The sequence below is a fragment of the Labeo rohita genome, chromosome 18, assembly GCF_022985175.1.
Source record: "Labeo rohita strain BAU-BD-2019 chromosome 18, IGBB_LRoh.1.0, whole genome shotgun sequence".
NCBI classification, from domain to species: Eukaryota; Metazoa; Chordata; class Actinopteri; order Cypriniformes; family Cyprinidae; genus Labeo; species Labeo rohita.
Genome location: NC_066886.1, coordinates 2,613,763 through 2,636,342, shown reverse-complemented (window position 1 = coordinate 2,636,342; position 22,580 = coordinate 2,613,763). Strand labels below are relative to the sequence as shown.

General features: G+C 30.8%; 2 protein-coding genes across 3 annotated transcripts; one reads left to right on the top strand and one right to left on the bottom strand.

The window, feature by feature from the left end:
- The first annotated feature begins 1,425 nt into the window (after window positions 1–1,425).
- Window positions 1,426–9,906, top strand: clns1a (chloride channel, nucleotide-sensitive, 1A). Of its 2 annotated transcripts, XM_051135926.1 has the most exons (7): window positions 1,434–1,975; window positions 5,093–5,229; window positions 5,313–5,450; window positions 5,532–5,645; window positions 7,122–7,301; window positions 7,770–7,833; window positions 9,294–9,906. In XM_051135926.1, coding segments are annotated over exons 1-7 (753 nt in total). In that variant the 5' UTR covers window positions 1,434–1,856; the 3' UTR covers window positions 9,295–9,906. The 2 variants fall into 2 exon arrangements, with proteins under 2 accessions (XP_050991882.1, XP_050991883.1); XM_051135925.1 differs by lacking the exon at window positions 9,294–9,906 and having other exon boundaries at window positions 1,426–1,975; window positions 7,770–7,837.
- Window positions 9,907–17,078: 7,172 nt separating this feature from the next.
- Window positions 17,079–20,592, bottom strand: aqp11 (aquaporin 11). The gene is made up of 3 exons (XM_051134329.1): window positions 19,950–20,592; window positions 18,440–18,556; window positions 17,079–18,228 (listed from the first exon to the last, which is right to left on the bottom strand). The coding sequence occupies exons 1-3, from the start codon at window positions 20,554–20,556 to the stop codon at window positions 18,116–18,118; spliced, it is 837 nt and encodes a 278-aa protein (XP_050990286.1). The 5' UTR covers window positions 20,557–20,592; the 3' UTR covers window positions 17,079–18,115.
- Between the last annotated feature and the right edge of the window lie 1,988 nt (window positions 20,593–22,580).

The following is a 22,580-nucleotide window of genomic DNA, read 5'->3' as shown; positions in this document are numbered from 1 at the left end:
TAAAAAACCTCTTTTCTATTTGAATATATTTTAAAATGTAATTTATTCCTGTGATTTCAAAGATGAATTTTAGCATCATTACTCCAGTCACATGATCCTTCAGAAATCATTCTAATATTCTGTTTTGTTGCTCAAAAAACATATTATTATTATTATTATTATTATTATTATTATGTTGAAAACAGAACTTATCTGAAATGGAAATCTTTGGTAACATTATAAATGTCTTTATAGTCACTTTTGGTAAACTTAAAGCATCCTTGCTAAAGAAAAGTATTAATTTCTATATGTTATGTATAGTGTATGTTACAAAAGCTTTTTATTTCAGATAAATTATGATCTTTGGGTCTTTCTATTCATCAAATAACCCTGAAAAAAATGTACTCAACTGTTTTAAATATTGATAATAATAATACAATTATAAAAACTGTTTCTTGAACAGCAAATCAGCATATTAAAATGATTTCTAAAGGATCATGTGACACTAAAGACTGGAGTAATGATGCATCACTTGCTCACCAATGGATCATTTGCAGCGAATGGGTGCCGTCAGAATGAGAGTTCAAACTGATAAAATCACAGCATCATTGCAAGATAATCAAATAACACTTCCTTTAGGACATTTGGTCTGAATCAGTGCATCAAAACACATTAATAATGATTTGATGCATTTTTTGGCTTCACAAGATGGACTGAAGTGCATTATTGATGTTTTTATCTGAAAGTTCATCACAATAATTACTGCTTTTGCACTCTGAAAATTCACAATATTACTGTTTTATCAATATCAAAAATGCAGGCTTGGTGGTAATGTTTTAAAAACATTAAAAATCTTACTGTTAAAAACAATTGAAGGACTACCCATATGTAAACAGAAAAAAAAGAATCTATTTACATATTAATAAAACATTTTGTAATGCACAGTGGTTGTTTAAAACAATTGAATTAGTAAAATTACGCTTGCTGTGCAAAAGAAAATTGCGTTGCATCTCCTCCAATCCTGAATAGGCGCTGCGCTTTTGTTTATGATATGAAACGTACGCGCTCTTTTCTGACGTCATAAAGTGGCGCCTCTGGCGCTGATAGAAATAAACGACGGGAGGTAGAGTGGATTGATTAAACGTGGATCTTACCGTAGGCGGTGCTTAGCGGCCGTATATCATCTGTAATTAGTCAGTTAAAATGATTAGTAGCTTTTAAACACTATCAACGTCTCTTAGTACCTTTTTCCAAGTGCTATTTTTGATCCACATCGCAGCTTAAACAGCAACGCGCAGCGATGTCAGGTGGTACGTGTTACTTTTCTCCGCGTTGTTGAGCGGTGCGCCAATCACATTCGTTTTTGGTTTTTTAGTAATGTATTTTGTTTAATCTTTTTACAGATGTTGCCCTGCTGAATGTTATTTTGTTTAATATATAGTAATCTTTGTAATTAGTATGTTTAATAAAATACATTTATTACTTCACACCTGTCTCCAATAAGTCAAAAAAGATTTGAATGCGTTTCAATGGAGAATCCGCCTTTCTAGGCCACTCAGCGCCCCCTGCAGTAACAAACTGGTTTTTCCCCACAGGAAACAGTTATTAGAACCGGTAGTCGCCCAATGAGTGAGTACTACAAACGTGACGCATGACAGCGAATCTTTGAACTATAAAAACCATTTGAAAGTTTGTCGCTACGTAAACCGGACGCGTTTTTCTTGTACGTGAATGCAGTTAAAGGAGAACGTTGTGTGACGCTTGAATGAGAGTTACTGCTGTTGTTGTTGTGGCTGCAGCGCTTTATTCGCGTATTGTCTCAATAGAGCATCAGTGTTAGCGCCTTCAGCAGCTTCACAGTGATTTGATTCATCAGAATGGTCGTGTTGAAGAGTTTACATCCACCCAGCGAGGGCGTGAGGCTCCAGCAGGCCGAGACCACTGCAGTTCTGGACGGGAAGAGACTGGGAGCAGGAACTCTGTTTGTGGCTGAAGCGTGAGTGTTTAACCACAGCATCAGTGTTGTGCTCATGTGCCATGTGTGTCTTACACCAGAACACACTTGTGGACACGTTCAGTCGTTTATTAATGCATGAACTCAGAGAATAAACATATAAAAGTAGCCTACAGTGGTAGCATGAGATGGTAATATGGTGTCATTCAATATAATGATACATAAATACATTTCTAAATTTATGTAAACATTTCTTATATGCATTATATCATTTGCATAGTTGTTTTCGTTATTATGTTCATTTTTGTTTATTTTATAAATGTATAAAAAAATGTATCTATATATTAATTCTATATCAAATTTAATATTTATGTATTTAATTATTTAGTATTTTTTAAATTTTATATACTTATATTTATGTATATATTTCATCATTTCCTATATGTATTATATTTCATTTCATTTTATTTTGAACAAAACATAATTTAAAACAAACTGATACACATATATACACTACCGTTCAAAAGTTTGGGGTCAGTAATACTTGTAATAGTCTTTAAAGAAGTCTCTTATGCTCATCAAGGCTGCATTTATTTGATTAAAAATATAGAAAAAAAACAGTAATATTGCAAAATGTTTTTACAATATAAAATAATGTTTTTTATTTTAACTTACTTTAAAATAGAATTTATTCCTGTGATGAAAAGCTGAATTTTTATCAGTTGTTACTCCAGTCTTAAGTGTCACACGATCCTTCAGAAATCATTCTAATATGCTGATTTATTATTAGAATGATCAATGTTGGATAATATCAACAGTTGTGCTGCCAAATATTTTTTTGGAGCCTGTGATTTTTATTTATTTATTTTTTTATGATTATTTTTTAATTCAGGATTCTTTCATGAATAACAAGTTTAAAAAGTACAGCGTTTATTCAAAATCTAAATATTTTATAACAATGTAAATTATTTATTATTAACTTTTAATAAACTTTTAATTATTAACTTAATACATCCTTGGTGAATAAAAGTATTAATTGCTTAAAAAAAAAAAGAAACAATAAAAATGTACTGACCCCAAACTTTTGAACGGTAGTGTACGTGTTGCCGCGCCAACAAAAACATCCCAAAAAAACTTCATACAGTACAAAAAAAAAATGTTCGAAAAATGGGATGAAGCTAAAGCTTATTTATTCCCACCCCCTATACAATTCCAAAGTTCCCTTATATCTTTTAATTATACCAATATCTTTGTAAGAGAACAATTCCACAAAAACTAAACGCCAACCAAATAATTTCTCCCCAAAACAACCAAATCACCCATTCTCATACAATCCACCTTTTAACCCCAACAACTCTCACAGTCACCTGTGTATATCCACATAGCCTTTAAGTAAACTGGTTTTATACAATGTTTTAAACTGTTTAATGGTTATACAATGCTTCAACACATGCTCCAAACCATTCCACAGCTGCACCCCACAGACAGAGATACACATACTTTTTAAAGTTGTTCTTATTTTAGTATTTTTAAAGTTTGACTCTTCCCTCAAATTATACCCACCATGCCTTTCCAAAAACATTTTTTGTAAGTTACCCGGAAGTAACACGTTTCTTGCTTTGAACATAACTTGTGCAGTTTTAAATTTAACCAAATCAATAAACTTCAGTATATTTGACTTCAAAAATAATATATTTGTCTGTTCCAGATATCCCACATTATTAATAATTCTGATTGCTCTCTTTTGTAATAAACATATTGGTTGTAAATTGCTCTTGTAGGTATTTCCCCAAATCTCTACACAATAACTGAAATACGGTAATATAAATATATTATACAAAATATGCATTGATTTGTTATCCAAAATATATCTTGCTTTATTCAAAATAGCTATAGTCTTAGCCAATTTTGCTTTAACATACTTTATTTGAGGTTTCCAATATAACTTATAATCTAAAATTACACCAAGAAACTTATTTTCATATACTCTTTCTATATCTTTATTATCAATTTTCAATATCATTTGAATATTTATTTTCTTTATTTATTATGTTAATTATTTTTATGCATTATATTAATTATATATCATAAATATTTGTTTATATATTTATATATTTCATTATTTAGTAGTTGTTTATTTTATATTATTTTATAAATATAAATAAATGAGCATATAATGTATGAATTTTATATAATTATTATTTAATATATTTATTATTTTATATGATTTATATTATTTACATGTATTTTAGATGTATTATATTAATTAGTATATCATACATAAAAAAAAATGTATATATTTGTTATATTTAATTACTTGTTGATTTATTTTATATATTATACATATATTTGTATTTATTTTGTATATATTATATTTTGTTTATATTTTTAATACAAGTAATTTGTTGATTTATAATAATAATAATAATACAATTAATTATTATATACCATGCTTAATATATTTATTTATATTTTTATGTATGTAATAACTTTTTGTGAAATACAAAAATTATAATTAAATCATTGAAAAATAAACTATGTAACGAAATAGACAACTTTTTTAAATAACTAAAATAACATAATAAAATTGTCATTTTTTAAATAAACTACTTATAAGTACTTTAAATTAAAATCACAAAATTCTGTAATTTCTAGCATAATGAAATAAACTACTTAATTATTAAAATTATAAAATCATTAAATTGCATAATTTATTCTTCATTAGAATAATGAAGTAAACTACTTTTTATATGATTGAAATGTAAAAAAAAATACATTCTGCCGTTCCTAAAATAATGAAATAAACTACTTAATAGTTATTATCACTTAAGTTAAAATCACTTATTTCTGTAATTGTTGAATAATTAATTAAATAATATTTAATAATTAAATAAATTGTCAATGAAGTGTCATTTTTAGCCTTTCTTGATTCAAAGATAAGGTTTTTTTAAATATATTTTTTGCTCTCAAATGGGAATTTTCTTAGCAAGTTGCTACCCAAGATATTTTAGACCATAAAATAACTAGAAAAATATATATTCATCACATACATTTTCATTTAGTGTGACATTACTATGTTTTTTGAACATTTACCATAGTACATTCATGGTATTTATGGGCACATATGTCTACTAATGCAGCTGTTCTCTGTCCTTGCAGGCATCTGTCCTGGTTTGATGGTTCAGGCATGGGTTTCTGTCTTGAATATCCTTCCATCAGTCTTCACGCCATCTCGCGAGATCTCAGCTCCTTTCCAGAAGAGCACCTGTATGTGATGGTCAATGCAAAACTGGACGGTAAGGCATCGTCTTCCAGATAGAGATGCTCTGGTGTGTAGAGGTTTGACCTGACTGATCTTTCATCTTCTATGTGTTTCCAGATGAAGCTGAAGCAGAGCAGCAGGATAAAGCTTCGGATGATGCAGGAGAGGATGATGAGGAGAGCGACAGCGACAGCGACAGTGAAGACTCGGGAACCATCACAGAGATCCGCTTTGTGCCCAGTGATAAAGCCGCACGTGAGTGTGTGGAACGAGCGCGGATGAGTTGAGCGTGATCATCTCTCCTGTGTGAGTAACGGTGTGTGTTTGTGTGTGCAGTGGAGCCCATGTTCTCCGCCATGTGTGACTGTCAGGCCCTGCACCCCGACCCCGAGGACGCCGACACAGATGATGACGACTATGAGGGAGAGGAGTATGATGTCGAGGAGGCTGGTGAGTGTTATTTAGATCTATAATGCATCTAGTGCAGTGGTTCTTAAGCTTTTGGACTTCAAGGTTTCCCAGAGTCCAAATCAATATTCAGAGGCTCTTCATACAGGCCAAGACATTTCTGGTACAAAAGCTGAAAAAAGGTTTTTAAAAAAACAAAAACAAATATTTTTATGTACACAAACCGGGAATGGAAATATATTAAAATAAAGAAATAAACTACTTGTAAATAATTATAGTTAGAATATATATATATCTTAATTCTAGAGTAATTCAGTAAATTACTTAAGTTATTTAAAATGAAAATAATTAAATTCTGTAATTCTTAAAATTATAAAATAAACTATAAGTAATTAAAAATTAAAATAATAGTTTTTCTATTAAAATAATTAAATTCTGTAATTCTATAATAATTCAATGAATTACTTATAAATAAGTAACATTAAAATAATTAAATTCTGTAATTGTAGAATAATGAAATTACTTTTAAATTATTTTTAAATGACTAAAATTAATTAAATTCTGTAATTGTAGAATAATAAAACAATCTGTAAACAATTTAAATACAAATGATTACACTTTGTAATTCTTTTAATATAAATAAACTACGTACAAATAATTAAAATAATTCTTAATTCTTAAAAAAATAAACTATTTTTATAAGTAATTAAAATAATTATTTTTTATTAAAATAATTAAATTCTGTCATTTTAGAAAAATGAAATAAATTACTTAAAAGTAAAATTAAAATAATTAAATTGTGTAATTCTAGAATAATGGAACTTGTAAGCAATGTAAATAAAAAATAATTACACTAATAATTATTATAATTCTTATAATAAAGAAAAACTACTTACAAATAATTAAAATTAAATTCTTGAATTCTTAAAAAAATGAAATAAACTACTTTATAAGTAATTAAAATTAAAATAATTATTTTTTCTTATAGTAATTACATTCTGTAATTTTAGAATAAATAAATTACTTGCAATTCAAATAATTTGTAATTTTTAAAATAATTAAATATTTATGAATAATTAAAATTTAAATAATTAAATTATGTAATTGTAGAATAATGAAATAAATAAAATATTTTGATAAAATGATATTTTACAAAATATTTATAGTTTAAAATAACTAGAAAAACTATATATAAACCATTTTATAAATTCTCATGACTATACATATTTGCATACATTATATCAGGTTTTCCAAGACCGTGAGAACCTTTATTTTTAAACAAATTAATTTAAAAAAGATTTTAAATTACGAATTAAAATAAGAAATAAGAAGTCACCTTACAGCTTGGTTTTGCACATTTTAAAGCTTGTTTTGTCTTACTTTAAATCATTTTAAGCCATCCCAGCCCCCTGGTTGAGAACCACTGATCTAGTGTCTCCACTTTTTGAATGGACAGCATGTCTCTTTTATAGCTTTCATGTAGTTTAGTACTTTTGTATTGTTGCTCTTTTCTCTCAGAGCAAGAGCAGTGTCAGGGCGACATCCCCACGTTTTACACGTATGAGGAGGGTTTGTCTCACCTGACGACCGAGGGTCAGGCCACACTGGACAGGCTGGAGGGGATGCTGGCTCAGTCTGTCGCACAACAGTACCACATGGCAGGAGTCAGAACCGACGTGCCATCGGCCGAATTTGAAGGTCTGTGTGTGATAAAACTGTGATTCATCCGTTTTAGAGAGTCCTATTACACCACAACAGTGTACCTTAGTAACTACAGTTTCCAATATTATTATAATATTAATATACATATTATGAAAAGGTCTCATTAGTTAACATTTGTTAGAATAAAATCCACATTAGCAGCCACTAGATGGCAGTGAGAGTCATGCTACTTTAAACCACACATGATGCTAAAACAGGCATGTTTTTAACAGAATGCATGAATGTTTTGTTCAGTGTGTCTGTGTGGATGTGATGTGATTTCAGTCAGTGGAGGTTGAGTGTTGTGAGAGACTCTGTCAGATGGGTGTGTGTCTGTAATGAGCAGGATTTCCTGAGCGCTAATGGATGTGTAATGGGTAAAGCCCAGCGGGGCAGCACAGGGCAGGACAGTCGGAATTTAATACGGTGATTAAACTTTTTTTTTTTTTTTTTTTTTGTGTTCAGATGGAATGGAAGTCGACTCGAGCACAGTCGTTGGACAGTTTGACGACGCCGATGTGGATCACTGGTAAATATACACGACTATCTTCAAAATCATGATTGTCAAATCTCATTTTCTGTCCTGGCCAGTGTTATTTATATAGTATTAAAATATGTATTATTATTTTATATTGGCTCTCTTTTCATTTTTTTTTTTTTTTTTTTAATAATTTTGTTACGGGCTTTTGTAATTTTTATTAGTTTATAAGCACATATATAGGATTATTATTAATATTATTATTGTATATACATATATTATTAGTAGTTTATATATATGTTTAATTTATTAGTTTGTAATAAATATTTCTATTGTTTTATTAAAAACATTTTTATTTAGCCTTATTTTAATTTCATTTCAGTTGTAGTTTTAGTATTTTTGTTTTGTTTTGTTTATATATATATATATATGTATGTATGTGTGTATGTGTGTGTGAAATAAATATTTCCTTTTTTATATTTCTGTTAATATTTATTTTTATTTTGGTTGCAGCTTTAGTAATTTTGTGCTTTTTGTACTTTCTTTTTTTAGTTTAACAAGACTTTGTCTAGTTATTAGTTCTTTAACTTTAATAGTTTTTAATAAATATTGCTATTGTTTTATAAAACATTTTTATTTAACTTTAATTTTAGGTGTAGTTTTAGTAATTTTGTGCTTTTTTTATATTTCTATTTATTTTTATTTTGGTTGCAGTTTTAGTAACTTTGTGGTTCTGTTTTTTAATTAGTTTTTATTTTTTTTAAATAAATATTTCCTTTTTTATATTTATGTTTAGATTTGTTTTTATTTTGGTTGCAGTTTTAGTATTTTTGTGCTTTTTGTACTTTTTATTATTAGTTTTAGTATAAATATTTCTATTGTTTTTTAAAAACATTTTTATTTACCTTTATTTTCATTTCAGGTGCTTTTTTAGTAATTGTTTTTTAATACACATTTAAAAAATGATATTTCTATTTAATTTATTTTTATTTTGGTTGCAGTTTTAGTAATTTAGTCATTTTATTTATTTAATTAATTTTTATTTATGTATTTATAAATTAACATTATTTTCTTAAACGTTTTATTCTATATAGCTTTATTTTTATTTCAGATGTAGGTTTTCTGTCATTTTAGTACATCAGCTTAAACTTGATTTATTTAATTTAGTTGCCAAGGCAATGTTTAAATATTTTTAAAGTTTAAGATTTTCAAATTTGAATTTTTTGAATCTAACAATTATATTTTATTTCATCTTTATATCAGTTACAGAATACTATTATTAATATTTTGTTTTAGTTGACAAAAACAACACTGGTTCTGGACAAAAAGTGATGAACTAGCCAGCATCTTTCACTTGCACACTTTATCTGAACAGTGTAAATTCTGTAATTATTTACACCTTTGTGTCGTTGCAAACCGGTATGATTCTCATCCGAATGATGACAGTATTACTGCTATTGTGTGGATCTTGAAGCTCCTGCGTGACTCTGAATTCCTCAATCTGTTGACAGATGAACTGCGTTTCTTTATGGCTGATTGAAGCACTTCTGTGGGGCATGCTGGGATACCGGCTAACTCTCAACGCTCTTATAGTATTTCTATCTCTCCCTGTTTGAGTTTAATGGGCTGTTTTACACCACGGCTGTAAATTTCTTCAAGCCACAGCCTTGTGTAGCTCCCACTAATCTATTTTGTAGTTTTCCCTGAAGACCAAGTTCCAGGCTGATCCTCCTCACTGGAGTGATGTTGATGACTTTGTTAGAGATTTCAATAAATACAGCTGTTTTTGTACCAAAGCCTCTTTTTTTCCCATATTTGATGTTTTGTTTGTTTCTGAAATATCAGGCAGTTGTTTTGATAACCTGTTTGGTAATGTGTTGAAGTGTGCTAAAAATACTCATTCTCAGTCAGTACAAGTCAGATGTTTATGAGACATCCGTATCTAATCATTTCCTGTGTATTTCCTCACAGAAGATGAAATATTTTAGAGGTGAATTCATCCAGCAGTCCTATGGGTGAATCTCACGAAACCTGTAAAGAAATGTGACCTAAAATCAAAGAAAGATATGAGAAATAATATTCGGTTTGAGGATAATCAAACTTTTGAGGCTATTAAGATCCTTTTTTTTTGTATTATGATTAAAAGGAAACCATGAACTTAAATGCATTACTTGATATGAAATAAACATTATCTAAAATAATATATATATAAACATTTGCAGTTGGAGTTTTAATAATTTTGTGCTTTTTGTACTTTTTATTTGTTTTTCTTTAACTTATTAGTTTTCACTAAATATTTATATTGGTTTTTTTTAAACATTTTTATTTAGCTTTATTTTCTTTTCAGGTAGTTTTAGTAATTTTGTCTTTTTTTTTATTAGATTTTTGTTCAAATATCTACATTTTTAAATATATATTTCCTTTTTTATATTTCTATTTACATTTATTTTGGTTGCAGTTGTAGTAATTTTGTGCTTTTGTATTTTTTTTTTTTCATCAATTAATTATTTAATTAACTGATTAATTTTCTTTATTTATAAATATTAACATTATTTTCTTAAACGTTAAATTCTAAATAACTTTATTTTTATTTCAGATGTAATTGCCAAGGCAATGTTTAAATGTTTTTTAAAGTTTAAAATTTTCATGTTTGAAATAAACATCTAAAATAATGCTAATAATAATTACATTTATATATATGTATATATATATGTGTGTGTGTGTGTGTATATATATATATATATATATATATATATATATATATAGTAATGGTAATAATAATAATAAATAAATAATAAATGGTAATAACATTTTTGCATAATGCATATATCCAGATGCATTAGAGTCATGTCATGAATAGCTGTCATGAAAATAATGTTAATTTTCTTTATTTAAAATATAATTCATGTTATGTTTTGACCATTACAGATTGTGTTTTTGTGGCATAAGGTTTTATGTTTGTGCTCAGGTAATGATTTCTCTCTCCATTGCTTGTGCTGATTTCTGTTCACATGGTCTTTCATCTTTTATTATTCACTGGCAGATATTTTGTGCATTTATCATGAATGAGTGTAAGTGTTCAGGCAGTGCTGAAGTTTGTGTTATTTCTGTCTCTGTTGATTAGGATTTAGTCCTAATGATAGATTACAGCAGTGAGTACTGACACAGAGCAGGCCGGGTCTGAGCAGTTCACACAAGTGCAAAATTACACAGAAATGTACTATTTATATATCTCAAACAACACATCTGTTGACCTCAAAATGAACTCCATACTCATTCTGATGATTCAGTCATGATCCTTTACACACAACAGCTGAAACGTTCTGAAGGGAATCAGTCATTTTGTAATTAAAGCACCTTGAATAATCCCATCATCAGTGTATTTCACACATTAGGAAATCATAAAATGATTCATAGAGTAGGGAAATAGTTCACCAAAAAAATTGAAGATTTTACTCACCCTTACACCATCTGAAATGTAGATGCGTTTGTTTCTTCATCAGATTTGGAGAAATGTAGCATTGCGTCACTTGCTCACCAATGGATGTAAATGGGTGCTGTCAGAATGAGAGTCCAAACAGCTGATAGAAACATCACAACAATCCACAAGTAATCCACACCACTCCAGTCCATCAGTTACAGTTTTTCTCAGTCGCTTTGGTGCATTTCTCACAACACTATTTACATTTGCACAACAGTTAATGCATTTCTCAAAACAATTAGTACAAACTGCAAAACCTAGTTGATAACCTGCAAAAGCGTGTCACTTGCTCAAAATGGATAGCTCATTCCTCAAAAGCAAGTATTCATGTCAATGAAAGTGTCAGTGTCATCAAGATGAAAAGTCCTGACACCATTGTTTATGAACAAGATAGTCAAATGGCTTTGTCATGTTTTCATTATGACAGTTTACTCTGTAAATTTTTTCCTATGCAAAAAAAGTCAGATTTTGGTGACACTTCCTGAAAATGCTCAAGACAGCACTATATACTATTTGCACAGCCATTTGAAAACTACAGTAAAGCTAGACATTACTGTATTTAGTGAGGTATCTGAGTACAAGACACTGAATATGTATGTTTCACATTTTACTTCATATGCTCTTTGCAGTTCTAATTTATTCAAAGCATTGTGCAAACGAATAAATACACCCTTATTTACAACAAACATAAACTCCCTTTGGGTAGAGCTGTGCACAATTGTAAACAATATTGCAGTACATATTGGAACTGAACCTACAACATATAGGTATGTAAATCATTCATGCACATTTGCAGAAATTGTTCAATTTAGAAGACATTTTCAGGAAAAAAAAGATTTAAAATTTTTTATAAAATTTGCTTGACAGATTTTGACAACTAGTTCAACATTTTTGTATGTAATGACTCAAGCAATGAAATGAGGACTATTAGTTTTATATGGAATGACTATTCAGCATTCACAAGTTTAGTTAATTTTGACTGACATGACATAAGCAAATGATAATGTTATAAAACAGCAGAGAGTTGTATGAAAGCAATTGATGCATGTCCAAAAGCATTTGCAATTTGTTGGAAGGAATGAGAAACTGCTACTATGATGTGCACAAATGACTAAATGTTGTGGAGGTTGAAGTAAATGTTGTGCAAATGTAAATAGTGTTGTGAGAAATGCACCAAAGCGACTGAGAAAAACTGTAACATCTTGAGAAACCAAATGCTACGTATTTGTAAGAAACAAATCCATCATTAAGACGTTTTATACACAGTGTTGGGGAGTAACTAATTACATGCAACGGAATTACGTAATTTAATTACAAAATAAATGTAATTGTAATTAGTTACAGTTACTGAGAAAAAATGTGTAATTAAATTACAGTTACTTTTGAAAAATGCCAGTGATTACGAAGGGGATTACATCGGAATTTTTTCACACACCCACCCCCACTTACAGATTTAATTGACTTCTTAAATAAATTGCATTGACTGCTCTAAAATGAGACACCAATGTTTCAGGAGTTTAGGACACAGAATAGGACACATGCTTATTCGATAACTTTTTATTTCCTATTTGAGTTTATGCATAAAGTTTATTTTGTAAGATTGTTTTTTTCAAGGCATTGTTAGATGCTAGTGTTTCCTGTCATAACTATGCAAACATTTGATTTCAAACCCAGTATCATAGCTATTAAACTATTTCTTGTTATGATGTTATTTATGTTATGATCTTGTTATGACATATAGCACAACTGCGCTCACGGTGACCCGAGTTCGATTCCCGTCTTGAGGTCCTTTGCCGATCCCGCTCCCCTCTCTCCTCACAGCTCTTTCCTGTCATCTCTCTACTGTCCTATCACAATAAAAGGCCCAAAAAAATAAGTAAAAAAAAAATCTGAATTTGTGGTGGCTGTGCTTTAAATTAATTTATTACACAGCTCAGACTCATTCGGGGCAACTTAAGTCAGTGCTATATGCTTGATAATTTTTCTTGGCGGAAGCTTTGCGTTTGGTTAGCTAATAAAATATTAAAGCTTAATTCAATAGTATGTGGACAATTTCTTAATTCTGTCATCCTGGTATCATGGACTCGCTCTGTTGTTTCATACAAACGCAGCTGCTGCCATTTTTTTTGTACACTGTAATGGATTATAAAATAACTAACAAACTAGTACTACTACTTCATTAATTATGTGGTGAAATGTTATGTAAGAGAACTGGTATGACTGCACTGTATCCCTAAAATGTCTAGTTTGAACTTGCCGTTTGCTAGCAACTGATTTCTTTGTGGAAGCTTTGCGTTCAAATATTTCAACTCAGATCAGTGTTTCGTGTCTAATAATTTTGCCACAAAACATCTAAATAATCTATCAAGCAGCTGTGTAATAAGTGAGAATGTACATTCAGCCAGTTGTTATCGCAAAATAAAGATGTATGTTATCCCTTACTTATTATAATCTTAATTCAAGTCATAAAGGATTTTGAAAGTCTGACATTAATCAGTGTTTGGTGCTACTGTAAGGTTAACTCTGCCTGGTTTAAATGTTTCAAAATGATTAACAGTTGAAAATATCAGAAATTTAGAAAAGTAATCAAAAAGTAATTAAAAGTAATAAGTAACATTACTTTAATAAAGTAATTGAAAAGTTACACTACTTATTACATTTTAAATCAAGTAACTTGTAATCTGTAACCTGTTACATTTCCAAAGTAACCTTCCCAACACTGTTTATACTACGGGCCGCTGAATGCTTGAATCTGATTGGCTGTCGAACGTTCTGAAGGTGTGCGTTATTTTCACGGAAACGCACAGCGAATGTAGTTCCAGGCAGCTCTTGACCGCATTACGTCAATATCACTTCGCCACATGACTTAAGTTATTTCAAAATAACTTACAGCCTAAAACAGCAAAATAACCAAGACCCACAACAACACTGGCCAAAACAAATAAATACAGTAAACAATATGATAAAAACGACAGTTTATGTCCATGTTTTTGCCACAAAATTACGGAGGCACACACATAATGTACACACGTTAACATACACACTAATGCTAATAGCGCTGCTCTGACGATTAACAACTTAAAACTACATGACATTTCTCACAAGCGAGTTAACAACGGCGCTGTTCCTGAGGAAAATGAACTTTCACCATTACTAGAGACTCTACTGGCGATCACTTTTGAGAGACGCACAGACTCGGAGAGGTAATGTTAGGTTTGTTTGTTTTTGTCCAAAACAAAGATTCACATATAATGTACTCACCCCCTTGTCATCCAAGATGTTCATGTCTTTCTTTCTTCGGTCGTAGAGAAATTATGTTTTTTGAGGAAAACATTTCAGGATTTTTCTCCATATAATGGACTGATATGGTGCCCCGATTTTGAACTTCCAAAATGTAGTTTAAATGCAACTTCAAACGATCCCAAATGTGGTTGTAAATGATCCCAGCCGAGGAAGAAGGGTCTTATCTAGTGAAACGGCCTTATTTTGATTATTTTCATTTTTAAAAAAGTACAATTTAAGGTTTTTTAATCTCAAACGCTCGTCTTGTCTTTCTCTCCCTGAACTCTGTGTATTCTGACTCAAGACAGTTAGGGTATGTCAAAAAACTCCAATTGTTTTTTCTCCCTCAACTTCAAAAATCATTTCAAAATCATCCTACATCACTGCAGAAGTACGTGAACATGTGAAGAAGATCAAACACCCTTAACAAAAAAGGTAAAACAGCAATATAAGATGACTTTGAAGTTGAGGGAGAACATGAGATGGGAGTTTTTCGACATACCCTAACTGTCATGAACCGGAACAAAAACAGTCCAGGTAGAGTAAGACAAGACAAGCTTTTGGTATTAAAAAGTATACAAATTGTTTTATTTTTATTTATCAAAATAACAGATCGTGTACATTATGTGTAAATATTTTTTTTTTCAAGTGGACTTCTCCTTTCACCTCATTCTCTCTCTCTCTCTCTCCATCTGTCTAATAAGTTAATTATTAATTGCATTATATCAACGGTTCAGTCCTCAGTTACTAGGGCTGATGTTTTAGAATTAGCAGTGAAGGTGTTGGATGAGATGTGTAAGAAATTAATCCTACTCACAACAGCATTTTAAGGACAAAAACCAGATGAATGCCTTGAAATATATCATCTGATCATTGCATGTAAAATGCATGTTTTTTTGGTGGTGTTCCTAAGGATTCTAGGCACTAAATATTACGTTATTGCGTCGCTTCAAACAAGAATTCAACATCGTCAATTATTCCTTACTTAACTTTTTTATAAAAAGGATAGTTCCGGTATTTGATTCTGACTGGTTGCGCTGTGCTCTGATGTGTTGTAAATAACTCTACAAACATACACCTTTGTTTACTTTTGTTTACAAAAGTAAACAAAGGTGTATGTTTGTAGAGTTACTCAACAACCACTTTGTTTCAACCACAACTGTTTGTTTTATTCATATCACTACACTTTATTTGGTCTATTTTGTGAAACCTTACTACGTATGTGGAATAACCGTGTTATAAAGGCAATAAGTCCCGTGAAACCGTGGTTTACAGTGAATTTATAACAGCTAAGGGAGTTTTAGGCACAGCTTCTTGGGGCTTATTGTTTTAACACATCACTTCTAGCCAAATTGAGTCCATAATAAGGCTTCCTCCAGTGAAAAATAGTGATGGTCGTTCTTGAACGATTCATTCATTTTGAACGAATCTTTAATGTGACTCGGGACGGATAATGTGGATAGTATGCACATTGAGACACAGGCCTGGAATTAGTTCACCTGTTTCGAGTCTTCGGGTTTTTGGAGTCGTTTGTTCATCGTATGGGGTTGTCGCGTGATGAACGAACGACTCAAACCCGAAAACTTGTCAGATAAGAGGTGAGGTGAGCTAATCATAGACTAAAGACCCAGGTAAACAATGAATTCATCTTTTCTGTTTCTTATAGCATTATAGTTTTGTCTTGTTTGTAGTGTGATCAACGTTTGTGTAAGCAGTAGATGTGTTAAGTAAGTAACACGTAACATTTTAATTATATTTTGCTAAAATGAATGAAATGACTCGAAAAAAGATTCGTTCATTTTGCTGAACGAGACTCAAAGGTCCGAGTCGGTAAAATGATCCGTTGTCCTCTCACATCAAAATCCATCCACATTTTTGTTTAGCTCTGTTTTAGATTGTTTTGGCTTGTATAACGTGCTTGATCTGTGCAGATTTCTCTCCTAATTCAGACCAGACCACCTTTTCACTGGTGAAAGGAATGTAATGTTAAAAATATCTTAATGATGTATTTGTTTTATACAAACATGCAGCATTTCTCTTCATGAGATGTTAATTGATGAACTGGAGTGGTGTGGATTACTTGTGGATTATTTTGATGTTTTTATCAACTGTTTGGACTCTCATTCTGACGGCACCCATTCACATCCATTGTTGAGCAAGTGATGCAATGCTACATTTTTCCAAATCTGATGAAAAAGCAAACTCATCTACATCTTGGATGCCTAGAGAGGGAGGGTGCATTTTTAACATTTTTAAAATTATTTTTAGGTGCACTATTCTTTTAAACCTGGAATTTGACAGCACTTCAAAGTCTATCAAGTCAACATTTCGCATTCATGTGTGAACGCCTTGTTATGCAAGCAACTATGCTTGTCTTCTGTTGCTTTAGCTGCTCTTTGAAGACAAACAAAATGCCATATCAGTTTTGTTCACCACATCTGTGAGCTCACAAAGGGTCAAAGGTCCATCAGGAACTTTCACAGCAGCCTATTTGACCTCTCAGGTTAAATAACCACTGAGGCATGTGTTTTTATGTAAAGTTTAATTACAAACAGATTTTAACACTGCTTCATTTAACTCCTCGTAAGATATTAGTGTATTATTATCCTATATTACACATTCTGCATTTGCTTATAGATGCAACACTCAATCTGGTCTGGTCTACCCAGGTTATTTTACCCAGGATAATCCAAAGGCACTGCAAAACTGTGCTTAAGACTACTAGTACTACAATAACATTTACCTATTACTAGGTAAGAATCATCGCTAGTAGAATGTAATGCAAAACAGTACAGTAAACAGTACACTTCAGGTCTCTTATTGCAGGAATGTTCATGTGTTAAAATATGATTTAACAAAAGTTAAACAGTAACAGTAACAGTTGGCTGTGTGCTTTTTATGAATGTTGCTGTAAACCTGCAGCTGTATGCTATTACAGAATCATTGTGCTTCATGAATATGCATAAAAACAGATATTTTTTCACCAAAACCCTTCTAAAAAAAGAAAACAAATTAAGGTCCTTTCAGCTTTGTTATTCAGGGTTTCTGCAGGTTTTATGAACACAAATATTTCTTAAAGACTTTTAAAAAATCACAGTACTTCAGTTCAATCTCTAAATGTTAATGCGCTGTATTAGTGTAAATGTCTAAAGATTTTTAAATCAAGATGCATTTACTTAAGAAGCAAAATGAGAAACTGATCAAAATTAAGTGAATTTATGATTAAAATAAGAACAATATCTCAACTTGATTCAAAAGGAAAATGTTTCATTCCCCATAGACAGGTGTTTGTTTATGTTTGCATCTTGATTTAAGGATGTTTAGATATTTGTAATAGAAATACAACACAAAATACTGAGGAAGATATTCATTTTTCCAGTGTATGCAAGTAATACCATGACTATGAATTTAAGAACGTTCTAGACCTTAAAAGGGTGAATTAAAACATTTTAAAACCTGCAGAAACCTGTATTACTTTGAGATGAGCTTGATAATTACAGTGTATATTCACAGTATATAATCACATATGCATGAGTAATCAGTCTCTCATATCAGTCATAAGGCCTTAATTCACTTCATCTTTTTCTTCTGAAGTCTGTTAGAGTTCAAGTTCTTCGAAATTGTGCGTTTTCCTGAAATAGCAGGGACTGCTTTGTCAAAAAGCAGCAGAGAGCCTGTCATACCTGTGAGGTAAGTGGGAAAAAACAGAATAAGTACATAGACACTGTATTTTTCCTTAGGCACTGAAGACATTTTATTGATCTGGCTTATTATATGTTAGTACTTGCACTTGATTTCCTAACCAAAATATTAGATTACACAACAGCCTCTAATGGATTTTTTTTAACTCTGACATTTAAAGGTTGAAGTGAAGGTTGTTATACTAATGCTCACCCAGTATTGGTCCAATCCAGTACACAAAAGTGTACTCTGCAAAAGTGTTTCCAGGACAGGGGAACTGTATTGAGAACGCCAGTGCTGGGTTGAACACGGCGCCGGTGAGATGACCACCTTCACAAAATACAGTACAGACGCTTCATGAATACAGATTCACTGCAGTTATGATAGTGAAATATATTACAAGACTAGATATGCATGCAGATAGATAGATAGATAGATAGATAGATAGACAGATAGATAGATAGATAGATAGATAGATAGATAGATAGATAGATAGATAGACAGATAGATAGATAGACAGATAGATAGATAGACAGATAGATAGATAGATAGATAGATAGATAGATAGATAGATAGATAGAAAATAGATAGATGATAGATAAAATGACAGATAGATAGATAGATAGATAGATAGATAGACAGATAGATAGACAGATAGATAGATAGAATGACGGAATAAAGAGATGATAGATAAAATGTAGGATAGATAGATGATAGATAGACAGACAGATAGAATGATGAAAAAATGATAGATAGATAGACAGACAGATAGATAGATAGAATGACGGAAAAATGATAGATAGATAGATAGATAGACAGACAGATAGATAGAACGACGGAAAAAAGAGATGATAGATAAAATGATGGATAGATAGATAGATAGATAGACAGATAGACAGACAGATAGATAGATAGATAGATAGATAGAACGATGGAAAAAAGAGATGATAGATAAAATGACGGATAGATAGATAGATAGATAGATAGATAGATAGATAGATAGATAGAACGATGGAAAAAAGAGATGATAGATAAAATGACGGATAGATAGATAGATAGATAGATAGATAGATAGATAGATAGAATGACGGAAAAAATATAGATAGATAGATAGACAGACAGATATATAGATAGATAGATATATAGATAGATAGAACGAAGGAAAAAAGAGATGATAGATAAAATGACGGATAGATAGATAGACAAATAGATAGATAGATAGATAGATAGATGATAGATAGACAGATAGAATGATGAAAAAATGATAGATAGATAGAGAGACAGATAGACAGATAGATAGAATGACGGAAAATGATAGATAGATAGATAGATAGACAGACAGATAGATAGAACGACGGAAAAAAGAGATGATAGATAAAATGATGGATAGATAGATGATAGATAGACAGATATATATATAGATAGATAGATAGATAGATAGATAGATAGAACGACGGAAAAAAGATAGATAAAATGACAATAGATAGATAGATAGATAGATAGACAGAATGACGAAAAAATAGTAGACAGATAGATAGAATGACAGAAAAAATATAGATAGGTAGATAGATAGATAGATAGATAGGTAGGTAGGTAGATATTTTGACTTTGGAGATATTAAAGCCAATAAGACACTTGCACAGCTCATAAAGTACTGTGGTGGTACCATGGTACTGAATAATAAACATATTCGTACTATGGTACCTGTGGCCAGTGCACACACCTGCATAGACTAGTGCAGTGATGACAGCAGCTATCGCAGGAACCTGATATTTCTCCTCCACTTTCTCCAAGTTAGAAACCGCGGCGTGCAGCACAAACGCGCAGCTCAGCTCCACCGCGGCGGCCCACAGCAGAGGCGCGTTAACGGGGCTGTTTGTGCATTTAAAGCCCGTCAGTGAGTGCTGTGTGTGCAGGTCAGAGAGCGCCAGTGCCCACACATGAGGCATCACGCTCCGCGCCACCACTGCCGCGATCAGCTGGCACGAGATCCGCGTCAGTGCGCTTTCTCGGGTCAGAGTCCCGCGGCAGACCTGCTCCAGAGCGCCGGTCGGAGTACAGATCGCGCCGTGGAATGTAAATCCGTGGACCACCGAGATGAGGAACGTGAGGGTCAGTCCGATCTGCGGCTCCAGTCCGCCCACCTCCGCGAGCAGCTTTAACTCGTGCGTGCAGGCGCACAGCTGAAAAGTGGAGATCAACTCCAGCACGTAAATTATCCAGTTTCGCTTTGGGAATAGATACAGCGCTGTTCTCCTCGCCACCTCGCTAAAAACTACAATCCCCACCAGTACGGATAGGGAGACGGTGAGATCGGCCATCCCTGCCATCTCATCCCCCGGTCTCGCTGCAAATAATCGTGCTGAACTCTGATTCAGTCAGGCAACTTTACAACAACCCCGCCTCCGCGCCGATAACCCCGCCCATTTCGATTCAATCTGTGCAACCCACAATGGCAAAAAGCTTGACTTATGAATATTAAACATATACTGGTGAAGGCTTCTTGGAGTGTCGTGACACGTAAGCTTATTCATATTCATGAGCCTACCTTTGTTGTAACAGTGATTCGTCGATTCGTCAGATGACTAACGCCGACGTCTGCCTTCCAGCCAATCAGGAGGCTCAGTCTTGTCACGTACGTAATATTCATGAGCCAATCCTTTCTCTTAGCAGGATTTGTAAAGAACTTCATGCAGGGTTGCCAGAGATTATTAGAATAAACATTAACTGAATACCCTTTAATCTAACCGAGATTTAAGCTTCTTTAATATAATGTGACCCTGCACCACAAAACCAGTCATAAGGGTCTTTTTTTTTTTTTTTAAATTGAGATTCATACACCATCCGAAAGCTGAATAAATACGCTTTCCATTGATGTATGGTTTGTTAATACCAAACTAATGTGTGATTAATAATAAAACATTAACCATACCTAGTTTATCAGAGTGGATATAAAATCATGAATATTGCAAGTCACTGTGAATCACTATTCTTATGAGTCATGGTGATCTATGCAAAATCAAAAAGGTCAATATAGTATCAAAGATCAAAAAGGAAGCGTATTTAATATGATATGTAAACAGACATGCGTGTACATAATGTCTAATAAATCAAAATAAATATAATGTGCGCAATAGCTACTAAATCAAAAAGCAAAATAGGTCATTTAGCTATTTTAATGAAATATTGTGTATCATCCCTAACAAAAACAAACAAACAAACAAAGCATTTATTAAACATTTAAAGATGCTTCATCAACTTTAACCACGGTAATCTTCAACATTGACTAGTCTGTTAATTGTTAATTACCTGCAGAGGGCGCTGAGATACTTAGTAATAGACTTTATATGACATCATTGGAGTTGAACCTAGTAATATGAATTACTAAAAGTTATTCATATATATGTAAATTATATGCATTAATGATATATTATATATATAAATTACAGCAAATAGTTTATATATTTTTTGTGTGTAAAAAAATATTAAATGATAGAACATTAAATAAATATACATAAAATATGTAAATTATATAAATAAATGATATATTATATATAAATTACACCAAATTGTATATATATATATATATATATATATATATTTTATAAAAATATAAAATTATAGAGAATTATATAAATATGAATAAAATATGTAAATTATATATATAAATGATATATTATATATAAATTACACAAATTGTATATATATATATATTTTATAAAAACTTAAAATTATAGAGAATTATATAAATACAAATAAAATATGTAAATTATATCTAAATTATATATTACATATATTTATTATACATATACATTATATTATATATATATAAATTACAGCAAATTGTGTGTATATATATACATATATATTATATAAATTATAAAATGATAGAAAATTATTTAATTATAAATAAAATATGTAAATATATAAATAAAATATGTTAATTATATATAAATAGTATATTTTATATAAATTACAGCAAAGTGTGTGTGTGTGTATAAATTATATACACAATTAATATATAATTATATAAATATAAATAAATACAGCAAATTATGTATTATGTAAAAATGATAAAATGATAGAAAATTATATAAATATAAATATGTGAATTATATATAAATAATATATAATATATAAATAAATACTGCAAATTGAATATATATTTTGTATAAAAAATATAAAATGACTGAAAATTATATAAATATAAATAAAATATTTAAATTATACATATATTTTATGAAAACTTAAAATTATAGAGAATTATATAAATACAAATAAAATATGTAAATTATATATAAATTATATATTACATATATAAATTACAGCAAATTGTGTTTATATATATATATAT